Source organism: Triticum urartu, chromosome 5A (assembly GCF_056163025.1).
Source record: "Triticum urartu cultivar PI428250 chromosome 5A, HENAU_Tu73, whole genome shotgun sequence".
NCBI classification, from domain to species: domain Eukaryota; kingdom Viridiplantae; phylum Streptophyta; class Magnoliopsida; order Poales; family Poaceae; genus Triticum; species Triticum urartu.
In genome coordinates this window covers 680,221,060-680,245,652 of record NC_141877.1, presented here as the reverse complement: position 1 = coordinate 680,245,652, position 24,593 = coordinate 680,221,060, and the positions used below count along the sequence as shown (strand labels likewise).

General features: G+C 43.5%; 2 protein-coding genes across 2 annotated transcripts; one reads left to right on the top strand and one right to left on the bottom strand.

Moving 5' to 3' along the window:
• Window positions 1-255: 255 nt before the first annotated feature.
• Window positions 256-1,658, bottom strand: LOC125506537 (heat stress transcription factor C-2a). Its single transcript, XM_048671331.2, has one exon. It carries the CDS (start codon window positions 1,382-1,384, stop codon window positions 548-550), a length of 837 nt encoding a protein of 278 aa, XP_048527288.2. The 5' UTR covers window positions 1,385-1,658; the 3' UTR covers window positions 256-547.
• Window positions 1,659-11,260: 9,602 nt separating this feature from the next.
• On the top strand, window positions 11,261-12,328 carry LOC147974097 (uncharacterized). Its single transcript, XM_087524909.1, has one exon. It carries the CDS (start codon window positions 11,261-11,263, stop codon window positions 12,326-12,328), a length of 1,068 nt encoding a protein of 355 aa, XP_087381035.1.
• Window positions 12,329-24,593: the final 12,265 nt, after the last annotated feature.

Below are 24,593 nucleotides of genomic sequence, written 5' to 3'. Positions count from 1 at the left end.
AACGTGGATCGAAATTGGGCTACAATTTAATTGCGCCAGCCAGGTCTTAAACTCAAGACCTTTTGGTTTCGATACCATGTAGAAGTGCACACTCTAACCAATACAACTAAAAGACCGATCTGATGAAAGAAACTAGGCAGCACATTATACGTCAACACTTCCTCCGTAAATAAATATAAACTACTTTCTTTGTTCTTAGATATAGACTTTTTTGTTCTTAGATATATAGAGATTTTAATATAAACTACATACGAATAAAAATAAGCGAATTTATACTTTAAAATATGTCTGTATACATTCATATATAGTCTATACTAAAATCTTTAAAATGAGATATACTTAGGAACGAAGAGAGTACAAAGAAATATAAACTTACACTGACTAAATTCCAGAGACATTGTGATCTAAGCGTCTCTTATACAAGTGCGGCGTTTCTGTTCCTGAGCTATGCCGGAGTATTTAGTATCTGGCTAGCTTCCTGCACGTGCCTATTTCTCTCTCGACAAAGCCACAAAATACAGATGCCGGACAGCGTTCACGCACGCAGTCAGTAGCCGCTGTTGACGTGGAACGCGTACGGCGGGTGTCGTCCGCCGCCGCCGCCGCCGCCGTCCGCCTGCACGTCGCCTCCGGCGTAGTACAATTCCACGCTGGGCTCCAGCACATAGGCCTCCTCCATGTTCAGGTTGCTGTGATTGTGGTACGACTGCCCGCCGACGGGCATCCTCTGTTCTTCCCTGCTGTCGAGAAGCAGCCGCGGCCTGTTGACCCGCGCGTCCTCGTCCTGGCCGCTGCCTGCGAGGCGGCGCACCATGTCGGGGTCGCCGACCACCTTGAGCAGGAAAGCGAGCATCTGCTTGGGCCGGCGCTCCGTCTCCTGCACCCGGCGCCACATCGCCGCCACGCGCTCCTCGGTGGCCCTCTGCTCCCGCCTCAGCTGGACCACCTCCATGGCTAACATCGTGCTGCTGCCGTCTTCATCTTCGCGGTCGTCCTTGCCGCGCCTGCCTCCGGTACCGCTGCTCTGGCGCCGGACGATGTGGCGCAGGAGGTGCGTCTGGCCGCGGAGGAAGGAGGCATGCGCGAACTCCCACCGGTCCGGGTCCACCTTGCGGAAGCCGTAGGTGTTGAGCTGCCGGACGAAGCTGGAGAAGCTGGAATGCTTGAAGTGCGCGGGCAGCAGCATCTCCGAGAAGGCGAAGGGGTCGGCGACGACGAAGCTGTTGCCGGCGGGCCCCCACGCGACGACGGCGTCGGTGGGCCGGTCGTCCACCATCCCGTAAGTCTTGGCCACGAACGGCGCCACCCCCGCCCCGGCAGCCGAACCAGAGGAGCTCCCGGATGAGGACGACGACTCCATGCCGCTGACGCCGCCGCTCATCATCACGAGACGGCCAGAAGATGGATCTTTGCTTGCTGCTAGCTACTTGGGGAACGAGCGGGGTGTCGTGCGGTGAGTGGATTGGGACGGACTGGGAGGAGCTGTGTCGTGTCGAGCCGAGCTGCCGAGGTGTATATACGCAGGCCGCAGGGGATGTCGACAGGTGGAGGGACGCGTGGTTGCGCACGCGGCGGCGCCTGGCAGGCCGCGGGATTTTCCGGCCGCTGAGTCGGCATGGGAGCGGGGGGAAGGTGGCACTCCTCCTTGCGCCCAGACAAACAAAGTGGCGAGGTTTAAGTTGAACTCGCATCTGCTTTCCATTTGTTTATTCATCTCGACTCCTGTTCTCTACCCTCTTTTTATTTTGTTTTGTTATAAGCAGATACAGAAACGGGTTAACGAGCGGACAGGGGCAGTGCAAAGTTCGGCGGGACCCAACTGGGTATTTTAGAAGCTACTGTGTCACATCAATCAGTCATGTAGCAGTTGTGTCACACGCCGACCACTCTTTAAAATGCATTTTCAACGGGCAATCACCAAATATTTGTGGACATGTGTTAAATGTATTTTTAGTCGTAGTCGGATAGTTAGAAGGACAATGGTATCACATCTCAACAGGATACGGATACCACAACTAAATTTGACATTGATGTTCGCATTTTTTTAGATTTATCTCAAGCCTTCCTACGAGGTGCGTTCAATGGGAAGAGACTTCTAGTTGACTACAAAAGCGTCTGTGGGGATTTTATCAATCTCAAGATGATGTGTCGGTTCAATCTCTCAGAGATGCTTACAAGGGTATAGTATGTGTGTGCGATCTTTCATAGTTGTTAGTGCATGTGCGTATCTATGAACGCATGTGTCTACTATGTTAAAAAAGGTTTCCGAACACGTTCGAAAAAGATGAATCGAAGACGTGGCTGTGGGAACGGGCAGTGTGCCTGTGCAGATGTCCGGACTTCTTCAAATCTTTCTAGATTTGTTGACAGTTTCGATTTTGGACTCGTCCAGGTCATTTCGCGGACATGTGACGACTTGCGTTAAAGACCTAAAAAGTGTCTCGGGACCATCCGATCCAAATATTCGCGGGTTTCTCCGCTGATTGCTCCTTGGAGATGCCCTTATCTATTCACACTTTTTCGCATGATTTCAATACTTCATTAGATTCTATCTTTTAAATGTAAAGTCTAATTTACGACATGTTTACATCTTTGAGTTCCTTATGATTAGGATTTTCAAACAAGACCATTTCCAAGTATATTTAGAAAAAAATGAAAATTGTATTTCAAAACATAGAGAAACTCTATGAAACATAGTGATGCAATCTAGTACATGAGAAAACTAATAAAAATTGATGAATGATGAGAATGATTATTTATTAAAAAAATCAATATTAAGTTTGAAGTGTATTGACACAGAATGAAACATTATGATATGATTTCGAACAGATGAACCAAAGTGAAACACCATGATTATTTTTTTGTCAAATATAATGAAATTTTTTAAATTTTTTAGAAACTTTGTATTTCATTGTAAATGATAATATTTTTTTTTCTAGTTTCTTCATGATTCACAAAGTTCTATCGTGAGTTGTTGTTTTCACTACACTTCAAACATGTTTAATAAACAAAATATATATTCATTTTTTTAAATGTTCTATTGTAGTGTTTTATCGTCTTCGAGAGCATATCACGATGTTCCATTCCGTATCGATACACTTCTAGCTTAATATCATGATTTTATTAAACATTCACTCTTATAAAGTTTTATTATTATTTTCATGTTCTATAGTTCATCAATATGTTTTATAGAGTTTTGTCATATTTCATAATAAAAATTTGAAAATCTGTAAAAATATATTCAATATTGGACTTGTTATAAAGCCTCATTACCACAAACACAAATGTGCGAAGGATCATAAATCTGACTTTGTGTTCAATAGATGGACGTTTCAATTTTTAGAATAAGATTTTAATGCATTTGTTTTTGAAAGGAGAGACTAGAAGGATAGTTGCACTGTACAATTTCTAGGATAACACACAACTCTGTACCATATCTAACACAACACAACATGAATATTAGAGTACACAAATAATAGAAATAGTACGAAGAATCATAGTGGAAAAGGTGGCACTGATCCTCACAAAATGCATCAAAAGCTAAGTCATGCACGGCACCTCACGTGCACGTTAGAATAACCGCTCTCCAAGTTAATGGATGGGTCACGAAAGGGAGCGGTTTGAGCTGCTAAGAGAATCTGAAGATATGTGCCTGATTGGTTCAGCCTTCGGATTGGCTTTCTCGTGTGTGTGGTTGATGGGACCGAGGTGCGACCCAAAAATATCTCATCGACCATCGTCGACATGTATCATTGAAATAATGTGATCCATCATTATTGTATCTTAAGGTATAGTAAATTTGTGCTCATCTTACATTTATTCATATTTTATAACTACAAAATATGTTAGTTTTTATGTTTTGTTCGGACATTAAGATGAAATCTATGGAAACTTACCCAATCGGTCCGGATCGGCGTAGGGTTTGATCGTGTAGTTTTGGCAATTCACGTGACTCATAAAGTGAAATGTTCTTTCATGTTTGAATGAATAGTTAATTCAGAATTACGGGGGCTCGATCCACTCCCCCACCTTCTTGTGTGCATGTGCGCAGCGGAGGGGGGGGGGGGGGCGTAGGCCCCCACCCCCATTCATGCAGGACATCACAAAATTTTGTTTTCAATTGTTGATTTCATTGAGTACATGTAACTTATAATTATTATTTATATCTTATAATCACCTATACATGGTATATTAAGATATTATCTATTATATATTAAAAGTAGGGGCCGCCTAGAACTCAGCTGACTGAGACATAATTTGGTCTCAGTTAGATGACGTGTCTGATGTGGTGTCGATTTTGGACTAGCTTTTCTTTGTCGCTCAGCTTGTCAGCGACCCGATCGTTTCCCTCGTTTAGGTTGTTTTTCTTTTGGGCTGGGCTAGATCCGCGTGGGTTGTATAGTTGATTTTTTTGCGAGGTGTTCAATCGCTTTGCTGGGCCTTCTTGTACTTGTTTTTTTAATGCTGGCTAGGTTTGTCTTTCTCTCTCTCATTGTAACACAGTCTGATGCATCCGTTTTTTCTTTAATCAACGGTGTTTTCTTCTAAAAAACAGTGTGTTGGTTTCTTATGGGAAACACTGGAGTTGGGTTGCATGAAACGAAATAAAAAATTAGGCTGGAAATAGACATTAAAATGTTCTATAAAATGGAGGAAATGATAGAAAATCTACATATGTGATGCTAAGATAAAAAATAGACAAGTAGTAAACCGTTCATGCTCCCTATTTGCAGTCGCTTTGTGGACATGTACTATGTTTGCAGTTACATGTATTGTCATGGACATGCCATTGGACTAAAAACTCTCCTTTTGACCTTAATTGCTGCCGCTTTGTGTCCGTGCATTTGGGGTAGAATGATTGTCATTGCATGTTCAGGGGTAAACATACAATTAACCTCAACAATTCCCCTCCCGACCCAGTAGCGGTTGCTTTGTGCATCTGCAGTTGCATGTCTAGTGGTGGACATGCAATTGGCAGCCAACCCTCTTCCCCTACCTCAGTTGCAGTCACTTTGTGCCCATGTAGTTGCAGTCGGTTAGAACACTTGTAGTTGCATGTCTAGTGGTGAACATGCAACTAGCTGGACAACCCCCTCCCGACCCCAATTGCAGTCGCTTTGTGCGCATGCAGTTGCAGTCGGGTTACAATGCTTACAATTGCATGCCTAGTGGTGGACACACAACTAGCCCGATAACCCCTCCTGACCCCAATTGCAATCTCTTTGTGCCAATACAGTTGCAGTCGGGTTACAACGCTTGCAGTAGCATGTCTAGTGGTCGACATGCAACTGGCCACGACAAGCCTCCTCCCTTCCGACCCCAGTTGTAGTCACTTTGTGCCCATGCAGTTGCGGTCGGGTTACAACGCTTGAAGTCGTATGTCTAGTGGTGGACATGCAACTGCCTAGGACAACCCTGCCTCCGCGACCTCAGTTGGAGTCAATATATGCCCATGCAGTTGTGGTCTCTTTGTACTCATGCAGTCGCACTCAAATTACAACGCTTGCAGTTGCACTCAAATTAGAACGCTTGTAGTTGCATGTCTAGTGGTGGACATGCAACTAGCCCGACAACCCCCTACTGACCCCTGTTGCAGTAGCATTGTGCCCATGTGGTTGTAGTCGGGTTACAACCCTTGCAATTGCATGTCTAGTAATGGACATGCAACTAGCCACGACAACCCTCCTCCCTTTAGACCCTAGTTGCAGTCGTTTTGTGCCCGTGCAGTTGCGGTCGGGTTACAATTCTTGCTGTCGCACAGATGTAAAAAACTGAACAACTCAGCAAAAAAATTAGTGAGACAATAGACAATACAGAATACCCACATGCCGACAAGGCGAGAAAGCATTAATGTGAAAATGTGAGCTAGAATGCGGGGCACATGAAAAAACACGCACATTTGCCCTAGGGTAGGTGTTGTTGCATCCCGTTGAAAGGTTGCAGTTGCGACCCATTTGAAAACTTGTAGTTACGATCCCGTGAGTACATGTAGTTGTGATCCCATTTGAAACTTCTTGTTGCGATTCCTTTTGAAAACTTGCAGTTGCGATCTATTTTTAAAGACTTGCAGTCATGACCCGAGAAAACAAAAATGAAATGAAAAATAGATTTATCTAGTTGTACATTCCAAAATTAACAAAATCTCATCCAACTAGAATTAGTCACAAGTGTTTGCATATAAAGCATGAAAAAGCTAACAAAAACTAAATAAACAAATAATAAAAAGGAAATCAAATGATAACAATAAAAAAATGCAGCCAAAAAGGAAAGAAAGATTAGTCACGAGAGTGAGGAACGACATGGTCGCTTTCCCTATTAACATGTAAACATAAAAAAGGTGACAAAAAGATAGACATGAGTGTGGTAACTTTTTTTTTCTTTTTTGGCAATGGACTGTGGTAATTTTTTTTTGAGGTGATGAACTGTGGTAACTAGGTAGTGCGTTGGTGCATGTCGCTACAGCGTGGACAAGCGGGCCGACAAAAAAACAACTTGGGCTGCCGTGCCCGCGTCGCTGCATGCAAAAAAAACAGCATGCACAAGTTACTCAAAAAAGAAAAAAAAAACAGCACGCACGAATGTCCGCACGTTTAGATCGGATGGCCAGGTGCGTGAATGAGACCAATTTGTTTCTCATCTAGCTAAGTTTTAGCAAAACTGTTAAAAGTATGGGTTTACTAGAAAACAAAAAAATAGGCTAGAAAATCCCACAAAAATCAGAAATATCCAACCATTTATTTAATAGACACACACACACACACATGTGCAAAAATTCATTATATTTTACTTTCACAAGTTGCGCACAAAAAAAAGACAAATATGTAGTTTCAAATGGGCCAGAATTTTTTTTTGTTTTTGGTTTGGAATTTTGTTTTGTTGTACAGCTTACAAACTACATTTTTTAAAAAAAAAATTATGTATCCGTAGTGAATACATACAAGTTTTCACAGAATTATTTTCATTTTTTTGAAACTTTTAAATATGGTTTTTTTTTCAAAAAAGGGCACCGTGGTGCCCGAGCACACAAACTTCACACTCATTGAGTGTCTCTCTTTTGTTTCCCTCAAAAGAGAAGTCGAATCATTTTACGCATCGAATTACCCAGTTTAAGATGCCCCCAAAGATTTGTATATGACTACATCATGTTCATCACACAATTCAATAATTTATATATCAAGTCTACTATGTATAGAAAGAATGACTAATTGTGTCAACTCGAGCCTACCATGACTTAGAAGATAGTCACATATATATCAAATAACTCTCAGATCACAACAACCAAAGTAACTCCTAACAATTATTCGAGTAAAAAATTAGTCAGGATCGCTCAATCATACTTTTACATACGAACAATGGGCACGACAGAAAAACTGCTTTAGTTGCCAGAGATATTAGTATAACTTTTGGTGGCATATGCATTTGAATGAATCTAATGCTTTAGTTAAAATATCAAGAAATTTTGTAATTGAGAAACCAAAATTAGTGAAAACACTTCAAACCTGACTTGAACAAGATAGAATAATATATTTTAAAGCTTCCTCTGGCTATTCGACTTTATAACCCAACAAGATGCCATCCAACATGTGAAGTGCATCTGGATGACCAAATGCTTTAATTAATATTAGACTTCAAAATCATCACATTTTCTTTGTCAAACTCAAGAATAAAAGTCCAACTAATCATCCATAGACAACAACTTACATGGTAGGCCGCAAAAATATTCAAGACATTAAAATATACAAAGTATTATCCATCTATTTTCAAAATGTTAGATTTCACAAACAAGGCACTAACTTTTATATGTCAGCACTACCACCCCCTAACTCTTGAATGCAGTCACCCGTTAAGTTATGACATGTAGGTTCAGTGAGGTACAAACATCTTTGCCGACACTTAGTACATCTGTTGAATGCAGTAAGTTATTTGAATAGTAGTAAACATTTTTTTTGAATTACATGAATATTTTTTACATTGCATATTATTTTTCAAAAGTGTCACGTATATTTTCTTGAAACGCATGAACATTTTAAAAATATCACATACATTCTTGTAATGGTACAAATATTCTCTAAAAGCTGGGAAATTATTGTTTTTACACTGCATGGACATTTTTGAAGTGTACGATGAACATTTTTAAAATAAAATTTAGTTTTTAGTAATATATGTATTTACAAAACACAAATATAAGGTTTTTTTAGCAGTACACAAATATAAGTTTTTTTTCAGGGAACAGAAATGTAAGTTTTTTTAGACAATCATCCGAATCTTTATTAAACCGTCACAATGTTTACATGGATGAAAGAAAGTTCACCGGGATGGCCTAACCAAACATGGCGGCCAACCCCTAAATTGAAGTGCATGCTTTGCAAGATTGTGAGCCTCGAAGTTCGAGCTCCTAAACTCATGGACAAAATTATATAAAATGAAGCTACTCGAATACTCTATGATTTCATGTATAATAGCACCATAGCCTGCCCCACTCTTCCGCTTAATATCCTCAATCACCATCTTACAATCTGACGCAACATGGATAGATTGTAAATTAAGATCCTCTGCGAGAACCATCGTTTCTCTTGCTGCTAGTTCCTCCAATGTGGTAGGGTCGCTGATGCCCCTAAAGACAATGGCCGATGAACCCAGGTACATGCTCTCCCTGTCTCTGCACACTGCCACAACTCCACAAATATATGTAAAACATAAAAAAAATATGTGCGTGACTTCAGTGTGATGAAACCACATGGCTACTGGGCCGGCCCACTAATAGCTCCCTCTATAGGCGAAGGATATGTTTGCCCCTGTATCTTGCCTACAAAGAGATATGCTCAGCTTGGCCCATGAACAAAGGCTCACCAGTAGTACCGTTTTTCTCCAGAAGGTGTCTGATCGCTAGTTAGTTTGTGCATGCTTAATGCTGGGTCTTTTCTCTCTTTATTTTTTCACTTTCTCCCTTCTTATAAATATTTTGGAAGTTGTTAAAGCATGTTTATTTTATTTTATTAGTCCTATAAAAATGTTTATAGGGTATTAAAAATGGTAATCATATTTTCAAAAAAGGGTTCATCATGTGTTAAAAAGATTCCTCGGGTATCGAAAATGTTCAGTGGGTCTTTTAATTTTTTCATAGGATATTTAAAAAATGTCCACCAGAAAATAAAATTTCATTGTGTTTTCCAAAATGTTCGACGCATATTAAAAAGGCCATTTTGTTTGAAAACATTTCCATCGTGTAATAGAAAATTGTTCGCTGGTCATTAAGAAGGATTCATCATCTTATTTAACAAATCTCTATTGCATATTAAATAACTGTTTATTGTGTTTTAAAATACTTTCATCATGTGATATAAAATTGTTCAACACATATTACCCTTTTCAATAAATGATAATACATTAAAAATGGGCATGGAAATGTAAAAAGTTCTCCACATATACTTTTTAAAATTTTAATGACATATAAATATATATATTCGTACTCTATGACCGATAGGATTTTTAAAGATATGAATTTGAACCTAAAAAAATGGAAATTTAAAAATTTAAAAAGAAAACTGAGAATAAAAATAGAAACAAAATTATCAAAACCGATAAAGAAAACACATTAATAAAATGTAACAAAAAGACATAGTCTTCCTAAAACCAAACGGAAGATTCCCAAAACCCGCTAAGCACACGATTACTAGTTCCACCAGGTCCGCTACTAGGCCACGATCCCCACGTTGTCGCCTGTACATCCACCTTGCAAGAGGCGAGATATAGCTTTTTGGTTGCAACTTCGTGTGGAAAAAAGAGAACTTATCCATTTATGGCGTCATGTGGTTAGAACTGTAGGCCCATGAGGCCATCTCTTGCTATCTGCTGCTCACACATATCATCGACCAAGTCACCATATGTGGCTTTTGGAGCTCCTGGTCTATGTACAGTACTCCACTGACCACTGATTACGTTGCTCTTTCAGTGGATGGATACTTTTCAATGGAATCTGGCGCGACAGCGTTAGGGATGATTCTCCAATGACATGCTGGTTCAATTATTTTTTTAGCAAGTCGGTTTATTTCAATTGTGACGAAACACTGGAGGCGGAGAATAGATACATACAATTATGCAAGGGATGTTGCTTGCAATACAAAATTTCAGTCTTCCAGTCATTGTCCAATCTGACTCAAGTGAGGCTTTATCCTATCTATCAGGGGACGGACTAGTTCGCTCGACATATGGTCATCTTGTAGCTGAAATTAAGGACTTGATATGTGACATGGAGTTTATTCCCTAGAAATTGACTAGGGATCAGAATAGAGTTGCCGATCGTGTGGCAAACTATAGTCGTATCGAGTGTACCACGGCTATGTGGAAGTAGTTGGGACCACCATGTATCGAGGATCTTCTGATTCTCGACTGTAACTCTCTCAATTTGGAATAAAACTCCTTTCCCCACGCAAAAATATATATGCTTGGAGGGAGGTGCCATATATCGCTTCTAGCGAGCAGTACGCTCGCATCGCTCATGCGCCTGCTGTTGGTAGGCTTGGCCCAATGAGCGTGGAAGAGCTAGCACACGTTCATTTTCTCTTTATTATTTCGATCGGTTTAATTTTAATTAAAAATCACGAAGAAGAACAAGTTCATGAATTTTAAAAGAGTTCAATTTGAAGAATGTTACATATTTTAAAAAATGTTAATGGATTTGACAAAATTCATAAAATTGGAAAAGTGAAGAATTTGAAAACAATCAGTGAAAAATGTCCACAAATTTGGAAAAGGTTTAATAATTTAAAGAAAGCTCTCTTATTTTAGAAAATCGTTCATGAATTTGAAAATTGTTCAGTGAACGACATTTGAAAAAGGTTCAATGCAAAATGTTCAGAAGTTCGATTTTTTTCATGAATTTAAAAAATGTTCGTGTATTTGAAAAATCTTTGCGGATTTGTAAAATGTTCTTGTATTTGAGAAACAGGAAAAAAGAAAAAGAAAAGACAAAAAAAGCAGTAAAACCGGTGCATACATTGGATCGGACGTTGGGTAATCATATGATAAAGATTGTTAGCGAACGTGCTTCTGTAGTGGTCTTGTTCCTTAGGCTAGAGTAGTGTAATTCTATTGTAACAGTCAGTATATATGTACTTGTGTAACCCCAATCAATAATCAAGGAAGTGTTACACGATCTCTCTCTCGCTATCCTCGTTCAGACTCCAACATGGTATCAGTTTGAATCTCACGATCCACGTCTTCCACTACTCCTCTCTCCTCCCCACCCTCCACGGTCGCCATGAGCACTTCCTCCTCTGTCTCCTCCCGCGACTCGGAGTCCGACGACGACCAGTTCCGTCTTCCCGTCGTCACCCAAACCCTCCCCACTACCCAGGTCCAGTCCCTTCGTATCCGCGACCATGTGCTGGTTACTCTGGATTTCGAGAAGGAAAACTACGCCCTTTGGCGCCGTCAGTTCCTCTCCGTCCTCGCCAAGTTTGGCCTCACCGCCCACGTCGACGGCTCGCCGACCCAGGCGACTTCCGACTGGGTTCTCAATGACTTTGCCATCCTCTCGTGGTACAACGCTACAGTGACTCCGTCGACGTTGGAGATCGTCTCCGATCACAAGGACACGACGTATTCCCTCTGGCACCCGCTTCACTCTCTCTTCCGCAGCAACCGCGACGCCCGGATCACCTACCTCCTCGACGAGTTCCACAGCTTTACCCAGGGCGATCTCTCCGTCGTCGACTACACCTCCCGGCTCAAGACCATGGCGGACACCCTCCGGGACCTCGCTCACCACCTGAAGGATCGCGAGCTCGTTCACAATGTGCTCCGTGGCCTCGATGAGCGTCTCCAACACGCCGTCCCGCACATGACGCCCGGACGCCACCCCTCCTTCATCAAGCTGCGGTCGTTTCTCCAGCTAGAGGAGAAGCGCGTCGCTCGCCTGGCGCGCGTCAACGCCCGCTCGGCTCTCCTCGCCCATGCCAGCGCGTTCTACGTGGCCCGCCTATCGTCTTCCACGCCGGCCCCGCCCTCCTCCAACCCCCCGCTGCTCGGCCCTCCAACGGCCGAGCTCGGCGGCTCTGCCAGCTCTCCCGGCTCTCGTGGGCGCCAGAAGAAGCGCAAGCAGAACCCCTCCGGCCAGCCCGGCTCCTCTTCCGGCGGGGGCGCGCCCGGCGGCCTTCTGCCCGTCCCGCGTCTGCCCGCTCCTGCTGCAATGATGGCCGGCACCTTACAGGGGATCCTCGATGCAAGCCCACCCGTACCCGTCGTTCCCCAGGCGCACCCAGCTACGACCACCGTCCAGCCCTCACCACAATGGGGTCAGGCCGCCCTCATTGCTGCCTTGAATTAGATGGCTCTACATCCGCCCACTGCTCCTGGCGGTGATTGGATCTTCGACAGCGGCACCTCTTCCCATATGGGCTCCGGCTCTGGTATTCCCTTTTCCCCTTCCTCTCCAACCTCGATCGTCGTCGATAATGGTGCTCTCCTGCCCATCACCGGCGTCGGCTCCACCTCCTCCCCCACCCCCTCACGCCCACTCTCTCTTCTTGAAATTCTTATCTCCCCCTCTCTTATTAGAAATCCGGTCTTAGTTCGTGCCTTTACTCGTGACAATTTGGTTTCTGTTGAATTTGACCCTACTGGTTTTTCTATCAAGGATCTGGCAACCAAGACGGTGCTTCTCCGATGTGATTCTCCCAGCGAGCTCTACACCTTCACACCGCCCCGCCACTGTCTCTCCACCACCGTCACCGCCGACCTGTGGCACCAGCGCCTCGGCCATCCTGGTGCCGCCGTCCTCGCCAAAGCCTCTACATATTTCAATTTCAATTTCAATAAAATCACGACATCTCATTGTGATGCTTGTCACTTGGGCAAACATGTTAGGCTACCTTTTAGTTCCTCTTCTTCTCAAACTAGTTTCCCTTTTGAGCTTTGTCATTGTGATTTATGGACAAGTCCTCTCTTAAGTGTATCCGGTTATCAATATTACTTGGTCATTCTGGATGATTTTACTCATTATGCATGGACCTTCCCTATACGTCGCAAGTATGAAGTTCATTCTCTCCTTACTCGTTTCTATGCCTACGTCAAAACACAATTCTCTCGCCCCATCTTAGCCTTCCAAACGGACAACGGCCGCGAATTCGACAACCTTGCCAACCGCACGCTCTTTTAGTCCAACGACACTCTTCTACGCCTCACCTGCCCCTACATTTCCCAACAAAACGAGAAAGCCGAATGCATTTTACGCACTCTCAACCATAGGGTTTGCACCCTTCTCTTGCATGCTTAGATGCCTCCTCCATGGTGGGCTGAAGTCCTCGCCACATCCACCTACCTTCTCAACCGTAGACCTTGCAAGCCTCACCTCATTACCACACTACACGAGATTCTCTTTGGGCATGCACCTGACTTTCGCCACTTACATGTATTCGGTTGCCTCTGTTATCCCAATTTGCTCGCCACTACTCCCAACAAACTCTCCCCACGATCGGTTGCCTGCGTTTTTTGGGTTATCTCGATGACCGCAAGGGATATCGTTGCTACGATCCCCTCACTCGTCGCGTAATCTTTTCCAGGCACGTCATGTTCGTTGAATCCATTTTCCTGTTCAAAACCCTGCCTCCCACACCCGAATCCATCGTTGAATCAGCTCCTGATCTGCCTCCCTTGGATCACGTCGATCCTGCATGGGAGCCGCCCCAACCAACCCCTCCCGCATCGCCACCTGGCTCCCCCATGCGGCCCACGTCCACCCCTCCCAACTCGCAGCCCACCACATCCGGGGCTTCCCCGCCTTCCCCACCCGGCGGCCCATCTCCCTCCACTCGATCATCTTCCTCCTCCTCCGCTCCTCCTCCACCGCCGCCTACCAGCACCACACACCCGATGCTCACGCGCGCTAAACACGACATCTTCCAACCCAACCCTCGCTAGCCAATCTTCAGGCCACCGTCCTCTCTCCCATTCCCACTTCCGTCCGCGTAGCTCTTCAAGATCCAAATTGGCGCGCCGCCATGCAATCGGAGTATGATGCCCTGATGACGAACTCGACGTGGACACTTGTTCCGCGCCCACCCAACACTAATGTTGTGACCGGCAAGTGGGTTTTCAGGCACAAGCTGAACGCCGACGGGTCTTTGGAGCACTATAAGGCCCGGTGGGTCGTCCGCAGTTTTGCCCAGCGCCCCGGCATCGACTTTGGCGAAACCTTCTCTCCGGTTGTCAATCCGGCGATGATCCACATGATGCTTACTCTGGCGTGCTCGCGTGGTTGGCCCGTACACCAGCTCGACGTGAAGAACGCTTTCCTTGACGGTGTTCTCGATGAGCAGGTGCACTTCTACCAGCCGACCCGCTTCATCGATGCTTCACGCCGCGATCATGTCCGTCGCCTTGCCAAGTCCCTCTACGACCTCAAGCAGGCGTCGCAGGCCTGGTTTCATCGCTTCACCGCATTCGCCGCCACCATTGGCTTCACTGCATCCCGCTCCATCGCATCCTTATTCATCCTCCGGCGGGGTGCTAAAGCTGCCCATTGATACGTCCATTTTGCATCATGCTTTTATATCGATATTTATTGCATTATGGGCTGTTATTACACATTATGTCACAATACTTATGCCCATTCTCTCTCTTATTTTACAAGGTTTACATAAAGAGGGAGAATGCCGGCAGCTGGAATTCTGGGCTGGAAAAAGAGCAAATATTAGAGACCTATTCTGCACAACTCCAAAAGTCCTGAAACTCCACGGAAGTTATTTTTGGAAATAAAAAAAATACTGAGCGAAGAAAATAGCAGAGAGGGCCCACACCCTGGCCACGAGGGTGGGGGGCGCGCCCCCTGCCTCGTGGGCCCCCTGGTGGCCCTCCGATGCCCATCTTCTGCTATATGAGGTCTTTCATCCGAGAAAAAAAAAATAATAAGCAAGCTTTTGGGACGAAACTCCGCCGCCACGAGGCGGAACCTTGGCGGAATCAATCTAGGGCTCCGACAGAGCCGTTCTGCCGGGGACACTTCCCTCCGGTAGGGGGAAATCATCACCATCGTCATCACCAACGATCCTCTCATCGGGAGGGGGTCAATCTCCATCAACATCTTCACCAACACCATCTCATCTCAAACCCTAGTTCATCTCTTGTATCAAATCTTTGTATCCAAACCTCAGATTGGTACCTGTGGGTTGCTAGTAGTGTTGATTACTCCTTGTAGTTGATGATAGTTGGTTTACTTGGTGGAAGATCATATGTTGAGATCCATTATGCATATTAATACCCCTCTGATTATGAACATGAATATGCTTTGTGAGTAGTTACATTTGTTCCTAAGGACATGGGAGAAGTCTTGCTATTAGTAGTCATGTGAATTTGGTATTCGTTCGATATTTTGATGAGATGTATGTTGTCATCCCTCTAGTGGTGTCATGTGAACATCGACTACATGACATTTCACCATTGTTTGGGCCTAGAGGGAGGCATTAGGAAGTAATAAGTAGATGATGGGTTGCTAGAGTGACAGAAGCTTAAACCCTAGTTTATGCGTTGCTTCATAAGGGGCTGATTTGGATCCATATGTTTCATGCTATGGTTAGGTTTACCTTAATACTTCTGTTGTAGTTGCGGATGCTTGCAATGGGGGTTAATCATAAGTGGGATGCTTGTCCAAGTAAGGACAGCAACCAAGCACCGGTCCACCCACATATCAAATTATCAAAGTACCGAACGCGAATCATATGAACGTGATGAAAACTAGCTTGACGATAATTCCCATGTGTCCTCGGGAGCGCTTTACTTCATATAAGAGTTTGTCCAGGCTTGTCCTTTGCTACAAAAAGGATTGGGCCATCTTCCTGCACCTTATTTACTTTTATTACTTGCTACTCGTTACAAATTACCTTATCACAAAACTATCTGTTACCGATAATTTCAGTGCTTGCAGAGAATACCTTACTGAAAACTGCTTATCATTTCCTTCTGCTCCTCGTTGGGTTCGACACTCTTACTTATCGAAAAGGCTACGATAGATCCCCTACACTTGTGGGTCATCAAGACTCTTTTCTGGCGCCGTTGTCGGGGAGTGAAGCGCCTTTGATAGGTGGAATTTGGTAAGGAAAAATTTATATAGTGTGCTGAAATTTACTGTCACTTGTTACTATGGAAAGTAATCCTTTGAGGGGCTTGTTCGGAGTATCTTCACCCAGACCGGTAGAGCAAATAGTTGCTCCTAAACCTACTGGACCTACTGAAAATGAAAATGTTTACTTCGATATTCCTTCGGGTATGATAGAGAAACTGCTGGCTAATCCTTTTGCAGGAGATGGAACGTTGCATCCCGACCTACACTTAATCTATGTGGATGAAGTTTGTGGATTATTTAAGCTTGCAGGTATGCCCGATGATGTTATCAAGAAGAAGGTCTTCCCTTTATCTTTGAAGGGAGATGCATTGACATGGTATAGGCTATGTGATGATATGGGATCATGGGACTACAAATGGTTGAAATTGGAATTCCATCAGAAGTTTTATCCTATGCATCATGTTCATCATGATCGTAATTATATATATAATTTTTGGCCTCGCGAAGGAGAAAGCATCGCTCAAGCTTGGGGGAGGCTTAAGTCAATGTTATATTCATGCCCCAATCATGAGCTCTCAAGAGAAATGATTATTCAAAATTTTTATGCTCGGCTTTCTGACAACAATCACTCCATGCTCGATACTTCTTGTACTGGTTCCTTTATGATGAAGACTATTGAATTCAAATGGAATTTATTGGAGAGAATTAAATGCAACTCTGAAGATTGGGATCTCGAGAAGGTAAGGAGTCAGGTATAACACCTAAGTTTGATTGTGTTAAATCTTTTATGGATACCGATGTTTTCCGTAAATTTAGCATTAAATACGGACTTGACTCTGAGATTAGCTTCTTTCTGTGAATACTTTGCTACTCATGTTGATCTCCCTAAGGAGAAGTGGTTTAAATATCATCCTCCCATAGAAGTAAAAGTAGTTGAACCTATTAAAGTTGAAGAAAAGTCTATCACTTATAATGATCCTATTGTTCCTACTGCTTATGTTGAGAAACCACCTTTCCCTGTTAGAATAAAGGATCATGCTAAAGCTTCAACTGTGGTTCGTAAAAGTAATATTAGAACTTATGCACCCCCCTAAGCAAGTTAAAGTTGAACCTAATATTGCTATTGTTAAAGATCTCTTGGCTGATAATATTGATGGGCATGTTATTTACTTTTGTGATGAGACTGCTAGAATTGCTAAACCTGGTCCTAAAGATAAACATAGACCCGTGGTAGGCATGCCTGTTTGAAAGTGCGTTATATCGACTAGAGGGGGGGGGGGGTGAATAGGTGATTTTTATGAAAGTCTTCAAAACATGGAAGTTTCAAAGACAAACGATAGAAATAAACCTATTAGCATGCAGCGGAAGGTAGACTACACTAGGCAAACCATAGTCAAGTATTCAATGAAGTGAAAGCACAATGACTAATAGCAGCTAGGTAGTAAGGATCAGGTAGGAAGATATTATGAAGCCAAACAGAACACGCAGTCACTCAGTGAAGACAAAAGATAGTGCAATCATACAATAACTTCATAAGGACCAACAGTAAGTAAAGGGAAGGGAAGGATGAAACCAGTGACTCGTTGAAGACAATGATTTGTTGGACCAGTTCCAGTTGCTGTGACAACTGTACGTCTGGTTAGGGCGGCTAGGTATTTAAACCTGAGGACACACAGTCCCAGACACCCAGTCCTGAACACGCAACTCAGGACACCCAGTCCTCACCGTATTCCCCTTGAGCTAAGGTCACACAGACCTCGCCCAATCACTCTGGTAAGTCTTCAAGGTAGACTCCAAACCTTCACAGACTTCATTCACTGGCGATCCACAATGTCTCTTGGATGCTCAGAACGCGACGCCTAACCGGCTGGAGGATTCACAGTCCTCAAGTGTAATAAGTCTTCAGATCACACAGACAAGAAGACTTAAGTGATGCCTAACACTCTTTGGCTCTGGGTGGTTAGGGCTTTATCCTCGCAAGGAATTCTCTCTCAAAGGCTTCGAGGTGCGTTGCTCTCAAACGGCAAAAGCCGTACTCTAACTCTGAGCAGCCAACCGTTTATGGTTGTAGGGGGTGGGCTATTTATAGCCACTAGGCAACCCGACCTGATTTGTCCGAAATGACCCTGGGTCACTAAGGAACTGACACGTGTTCCAACGGTCAGATTTCAAACACACACAGCAACTTTACTTGGGCTACAAGCAAAGCTGACTTGTCCGACTCTGGACAAGATTCGCTCTCATAGTCTTCACTCGAAGACATAGGTTTTGGTTAAGCATCACTTCAGTCATTCTGACTGGTTCTCTTGGACCCCACTTAACAGTACGGTGGTTCCTATGACTCAACAAAGAATAAAAAGAACTACGAAAGATCTAAGTCTTCGAGCCCCATAGGCTTCATGCGATGTCTTCTCTTGTCATAGTCTTCAATGTGAATATCTTCATATACCACCTTTGACATCAATGTCTTCATACATTTTTAGGGGTCATCTCTGGTAGGAAAACTGAATCAATGAGGGACTTCTACCTGTGTTATCCTGCAATTCTCACAAACACATTAGTCCCTCAACTAGGTTTGTCGTCAATACTCCAAAACCAACTAGGGGTGGCACTAGGTGCACTTACACTGTTATTTCTGTTAAAATAGGAGATCATTGTTATAGTGGCTTGTGTGATATGGGTGCTAGTGCTAGTGCAATACCTATTTCCTTATACAACAAAATTATACATGATATTGTACCAGCTGAGATAGAAGATATCGATGTTACCATTAAGCTTGCTAATAGAGATACTATTTCACCAATTGGGATTGTTAGAGATGTTGAAGTCTTGTGTGGGAAGGTTAAATATCCTGCTGATTTTCTTGTTCTTGGTTCCCCACAAGATAGCTTTTGTCCCATTATATTTGGTAGACCCTTCTTGAATACTATTAATGCTAAGATAGACTGCAATAAGGATATTGTTTCTATTGGTTTAGGGGATATGTCTCATGAGTTTAATTTTGCTAAATTTAGTAGACAACTGATAACCCACAAGTATAGGGGATCACAACAGTTTTCGGGGGTAGAGTATTCAACCCAAATTTATTGATTCGACACAAGGGGAGCCAAAGAATATTCTCAAGTATTAGCAGCTGAGTTGTCAATTCAACCACACCTGGAAACTTAGTATCTGCAACAAAGTGTTTAGTAGAAAAGTAATATGATAGTAGTGGTAACGATAGCAGAAGGTAACAGTAGCAAAAGTAGTGTTTTTTGGTATTTTGTAGTGATGATAGCAATAGCAACGGAAAAGTAAATAAGTGAAGAACAATATATGGAAAGCTCGTAGGCAATGGATCCGTGATGGAGAATTATGACGGATGCGGTTCATCATGTAACAGTCATAACCTAGGGTGACACAGAACTAGCTCCAGTTCATCAATGTAATGTAGGCATGTATTCCGAATATAGTCATACGTGCTTATGGAAAAGAACTTGCATGGCATATTTTGTCCTACCCTCCCGTGGCAGCGGGGTCCTTACGGAAACTAAGGGATATTAAAGCCTCCTTTTAATAGAGTACCGGAACAAAGCATTAACACATAGTGAATACATGAACTCCTCAAACTACGGTCATCACCGGTAAGTATCCCGATTATTGTCACTTCGGGGTTAATGGATCATAACACATAATAGGTGACTATAGACTTGCAAGATAGGATCTAGAACTCTCATATATTGATGAAAACATAATAGGTTCAGATCTGAAATCATGGCACTCAGGCCCTAGTGACAAGCATTAAGCATAGCAAAGTCATAGCAACATCAATCTTAGAACATAGTGGATACTAGGGATCAAACCCTAATAAAACTAACTCGATTACATGATAGATCCCATCCAACCCATCACCGTCCAGCAAGCCTACGATGGAATTACTCACGCACGGCGGTGAGCATCATGAAATTGGTGATGGAGGATGGTTGATGATGACGATGGCGACAGATTCCCCTCTCCGGAGCCCCGAACGGACTCCAGATCAGCCCTCCCGAGAGGTTTTAGGGCTTGGCGGTGGCTCCGTATCGTAAAACACGATGAATTATTCTCTCTGATTTTTTTCTCCCCGAAACACAATATATAGAGTTGGAGTTGGAGTCGGAGGAGCTCCAGGGGGCCCACGAGGTAGAGGGGCGCGCCCCCACCCTCGTGGACATGTGGTGGCCCCCTGGCCTTCATATTTTGCAGGTATTTTTTATATTTTCCAAAAAGTTGCTCTGTGAAGTTTCAGGTCATTCCGAGAACTTTTGTTTCTACACATAAATAACACCATGGTAATTCTGCTGAAAACAACGTCAGTCCGGGTTAGTTCCATTCAAATCATGCAAGTTAGAGTCCAAAACAAGGGCAAAAGTGAAGGAAATATGCCCTAGAGGCAATAATAAAGTTATTATTTATTTCCTTATATCATGATAAATGTTTATTATTCATGCTAGAATTGTATTAACCGGAAAGATAATACATGTGTGAATACATAGACAAACAGAGTGTCACTAGTATGCCTCTACTTGACTAGCTCGTTAATCGAAGATGGTTATGTTTCCTAACCATAAACAAAAGAGTTGTTATTTGATTAACGGGATCACATCATTAGGAGAATGATGTGATTGACATGACCCATTCCATTAGCTTAGCACCCGATCGTTTAGTATGTTGCTATTGCTTTCTTCATGACTTATACATGTTCCTATGACTATGAGATTATGCAACTCCCGTTTGCCGGAGGAACACTTTTTGTGCTACCAAACGTCACAACGTAACTGGGTGATTATAAAGGAGCTCTACAGGTGTCTCCAAAGGTACATGTTGGGTTGGCGTATTTCGAGATTAGGATTTGTCACTCCGATTGTCGGAGAGGTATCTCTGGGCCCTCTCAGTAATGCACATCACATAAGCCTTGCAAGCATTGCAACTAATGAGTTAGTTGCGAGATGATGTATTACGAAATGAGTAAAGAGACTTGCCGGTAACGAGATTGAACTAGGTATTGAGATACCGACGATCGAATCTCGGGCAAGTAACATACCGATGACAAAGGGAACAACGTATGTTGTTATGCGGTCTGACCGATAAAAGATCTTCGTAGAATATGTAGGAGCCAATATGAGCATCCAGGTTCCGCTATTGGTTATTGACCGGAGACGTATCTCGGTCATGTCTACATTGTTCTCGAACCCGTAGGGTCCGCACGCTTAAGGTTTCGACGACAGTTATATTATGAGTTTATGAGTTTTGTTGTACCGAAGTTAGTTCAGAGTCCCGGATGTGATCACGGACATGCCGAGGATTCCCGAAATGGTCGAGACATAAATATTGATATATTGGACGGCTATATTCGGACACCGGAAGTGTTCCGGGTGTTTTCGGAGAAAACCGGAGAGACGGAGGGTTACCAGAACCCCCCCGGGAGAAGTAATGGGCCATATGGGCCTTAGTGGAGAGAGAGAGGGGCAGCCAAAGGTGGGCCGCGCGCCTCCTCCCCCCTGGTCCAAATTGGACTAGGAGAAGGGGGGCGGCGCTCCCCTTTCCTTCTCCCTCCCCACTTCTTTCCCCCTCCTAGTAGGAGTCCTACTCCTACTAGGAGGAGGACTCCTCCTGGCGCGCCAATAGGGGCCGGCCGGCCTCCTCCCCTTGATCCTTTATATACGGGGGCAGGGGGCACCCCTAGACACAAGTTGATCCACGTGATCATATTCTTAGCCGTGTGCGGTGCCCCCTTCCACCATAATCCTCGATAATATTGTAGCGGTGCTTAGGCGAAGCCCTGCGACGGTAGTACATCAAGATAGTCACCACGCCGTCGTGCTGACCGAACTCTTCCCCAACACTTTGCTGGATCGGAGTCCGGGGATCGTCATCGAGCTGAACGTGTGCTAGAATCGGAGGTGCCATAGTTTCGGTGCTTGATCGGTCGGGCCGTGAAGACGTACGACTACATCAACCGCGTTGTGCTAACGCTTCCGCTGTCGGTCTACAAGGGTATGTAGATCACACTCTCCCCTCTCGTTGCTATGCATCACCATGATCTTGCGTGTGCGTAGGAAATTTTTGAAATTACTACGTTCCCCAACAGTGGCATCCGAGCCTAGGTTTTATGTGTTGATGTTATATGCACGAGTAGAACACAAGTGAGTTGTGGGCGATATAAGTCATACTGCTTACCAGCATGTCATACTTTGGTTCGGCGGTATTGTTGTACGAAGCGGCCCGGACCGACATTACGCGTACGCTTACGCGAGACCGGTTCTCCCGACGTGCTTTGCACAAAGGTGGCTAGCGGGTGACAGTTTCTCCAACTTTAGTTGAACCAAGTGTGGCTACGCCCGGTCCTTGCGAAGGTTAAAACAGCACCAACTTGACAAACTATCGTTGTGGTTTTGGTGCGTAGGTAAGATTGGTTCTTGCTTAAGCCCGTAGCAGCCATGTAAAACTTGCAACAACAAAGTAGAGGACGTCTAACTTGTTTTTGCAGGGCATGTTGTGATGTGATATGGTCAAGACATGATGCTAAATTTTATTGTATGAGATGATCATGTTTTGTAACCGAGTTATCGGCAACTGGCAGGAGCCATATGGTTGTCGCTTTATTGTATGCAATGCAATCGCGCTATAATGCTTTACTTTATCACTAAGCGGTAGCGATAGTCGTGGAAGCATAAGATTGGCGAGACGACAACGATGCTACGATGGAGATCAAGGTGTCGCGCCGGTGATGATGGTGATCATGACGGTGCTTCAAAGATGGAGATCACAAGCACAAGATGATGGTGGCCATATCATATCACTTATATTGATTGCATGTGATGTTTATCTTTTATGCATCTTATCTTGCTTTGATTGACGGTAGCATTATAAGATGATCTCTCACTAATTATCAAGAAGTGTTCTACCTGAGTATGCACCGTTGCGAAAGTTCTTCGTGCTGAGACACCACGTGATGATTGGGTGTGATAGGCTCTACGTTCAAATACAACGGGTGCAAAACAGTTGCACACGCAGAATACTCAGGTTATAATTGACGAACCAAGCATATACAGATATGGCCTCGGAACACGGAGACCGAAAGGTCGAGCATGAATCATATAGCAGATATGATCAACATAGCGATGTTCACCAATGAAACTACTCCATCTCACGTGATGATCGGACATGGTTTAGTTGATTTGGATCACGTAATCACTTAGAGGATTAGAGGTATGTCTATCTAAGTGGGAGTTCTTAAGTAATATGATTAATTGAACTTAAATTTATCATGAACTTAGTCCTGGTAGTATTTTGCAAATTATGTTGTAGATCAATAGCTCGCGTTGTTGCTTCCTGTGTTTATTTTGATATGTTCCTAGAGAAAGTTGTGTTGAAAGATGTTAGTAGCAATGATGCGGATTGGATCCGTGATCTGAGGTTTATCCTCATTGCTGCACAGAAGAATTATGTCCTTGATGCACCGCTAGGTGACAGACCTATTGCAGGAGCAGATGCAGACGTTATGAACGTTTGGCTAGCTCAATATGATGACTACTTGATAGTTTAGTGCACCATGCTTAATGTCTTAGAATCGGGACTTCAAAGACGTTTGAACGTCATGGAGCATATGAGATGTTCCAGGAGTTGAAGTTAATATTTCAAGCAAATACCCGAGTTGAGAGATATGAAGTCTCCAACAAGTTCTATAGCTAAAAGATGGAGGAGAATCGCTCAACTAGTGAGCATGTGCTCAGATTGCCTGAGTACTACAAACGCTTGAATCAAGTGGGAGTTAATCTTCCAGATAAGATAGTGATTGACAGAATTCTCTAGTCACCATCACCAAGTTAGTAGAACTTCGTGATGAACTATGATATGCAAGGGATAACGGAAACGATTCCCAAGCTCTTCGTAATGCGGAAATTGACGAAGGTAGAAATCGAGAAAAACATCAAGTGTTGATGGTAGACAAGACCACTAGTTTCAAGAAAAGGGCAGAGGGAAGAAGGGGAACTTCAAGAAGAACATCAAGCAAGTTGCTGCTCAAGTGAAGAAGCCCAAGTCTGGTCCTAAGCCTGAGACTAAGTGTTTCTACTGCAAAGGGACTGGTCACTGGAAGCGGAACTACCCCAAGTGATTGGCAGATAAGAAGGATGGCAAAATGAACATAAGTATATTTGATATACATGTTATTGATGTGTACTTTACTAGTGTTTATAGCAACCCCTCAGTATTTGATACTAGTTCAGCTGCTAAGATTAGTAACTTGAAACAGGAGTTGTAGAATAAACAGAGACTAGTTAAGGGTGAAGTGACGATGTGTGTTGGAAGTGGTTCCAAGATTGATATGATCATCATCGCACACTCCCTATACTTTCAGGATTAGTGTTGAACCTGAATAAGTGTTATTTGGTGTTTGCGTTGAGCATGAATATGATTTGATCATGTTTATTGTAATACGGTTATTCATTTAAGTAAGAGAATAAATTGTTGTTCTGTTTACATGAATAAAACCTTATATGGTTACACACCC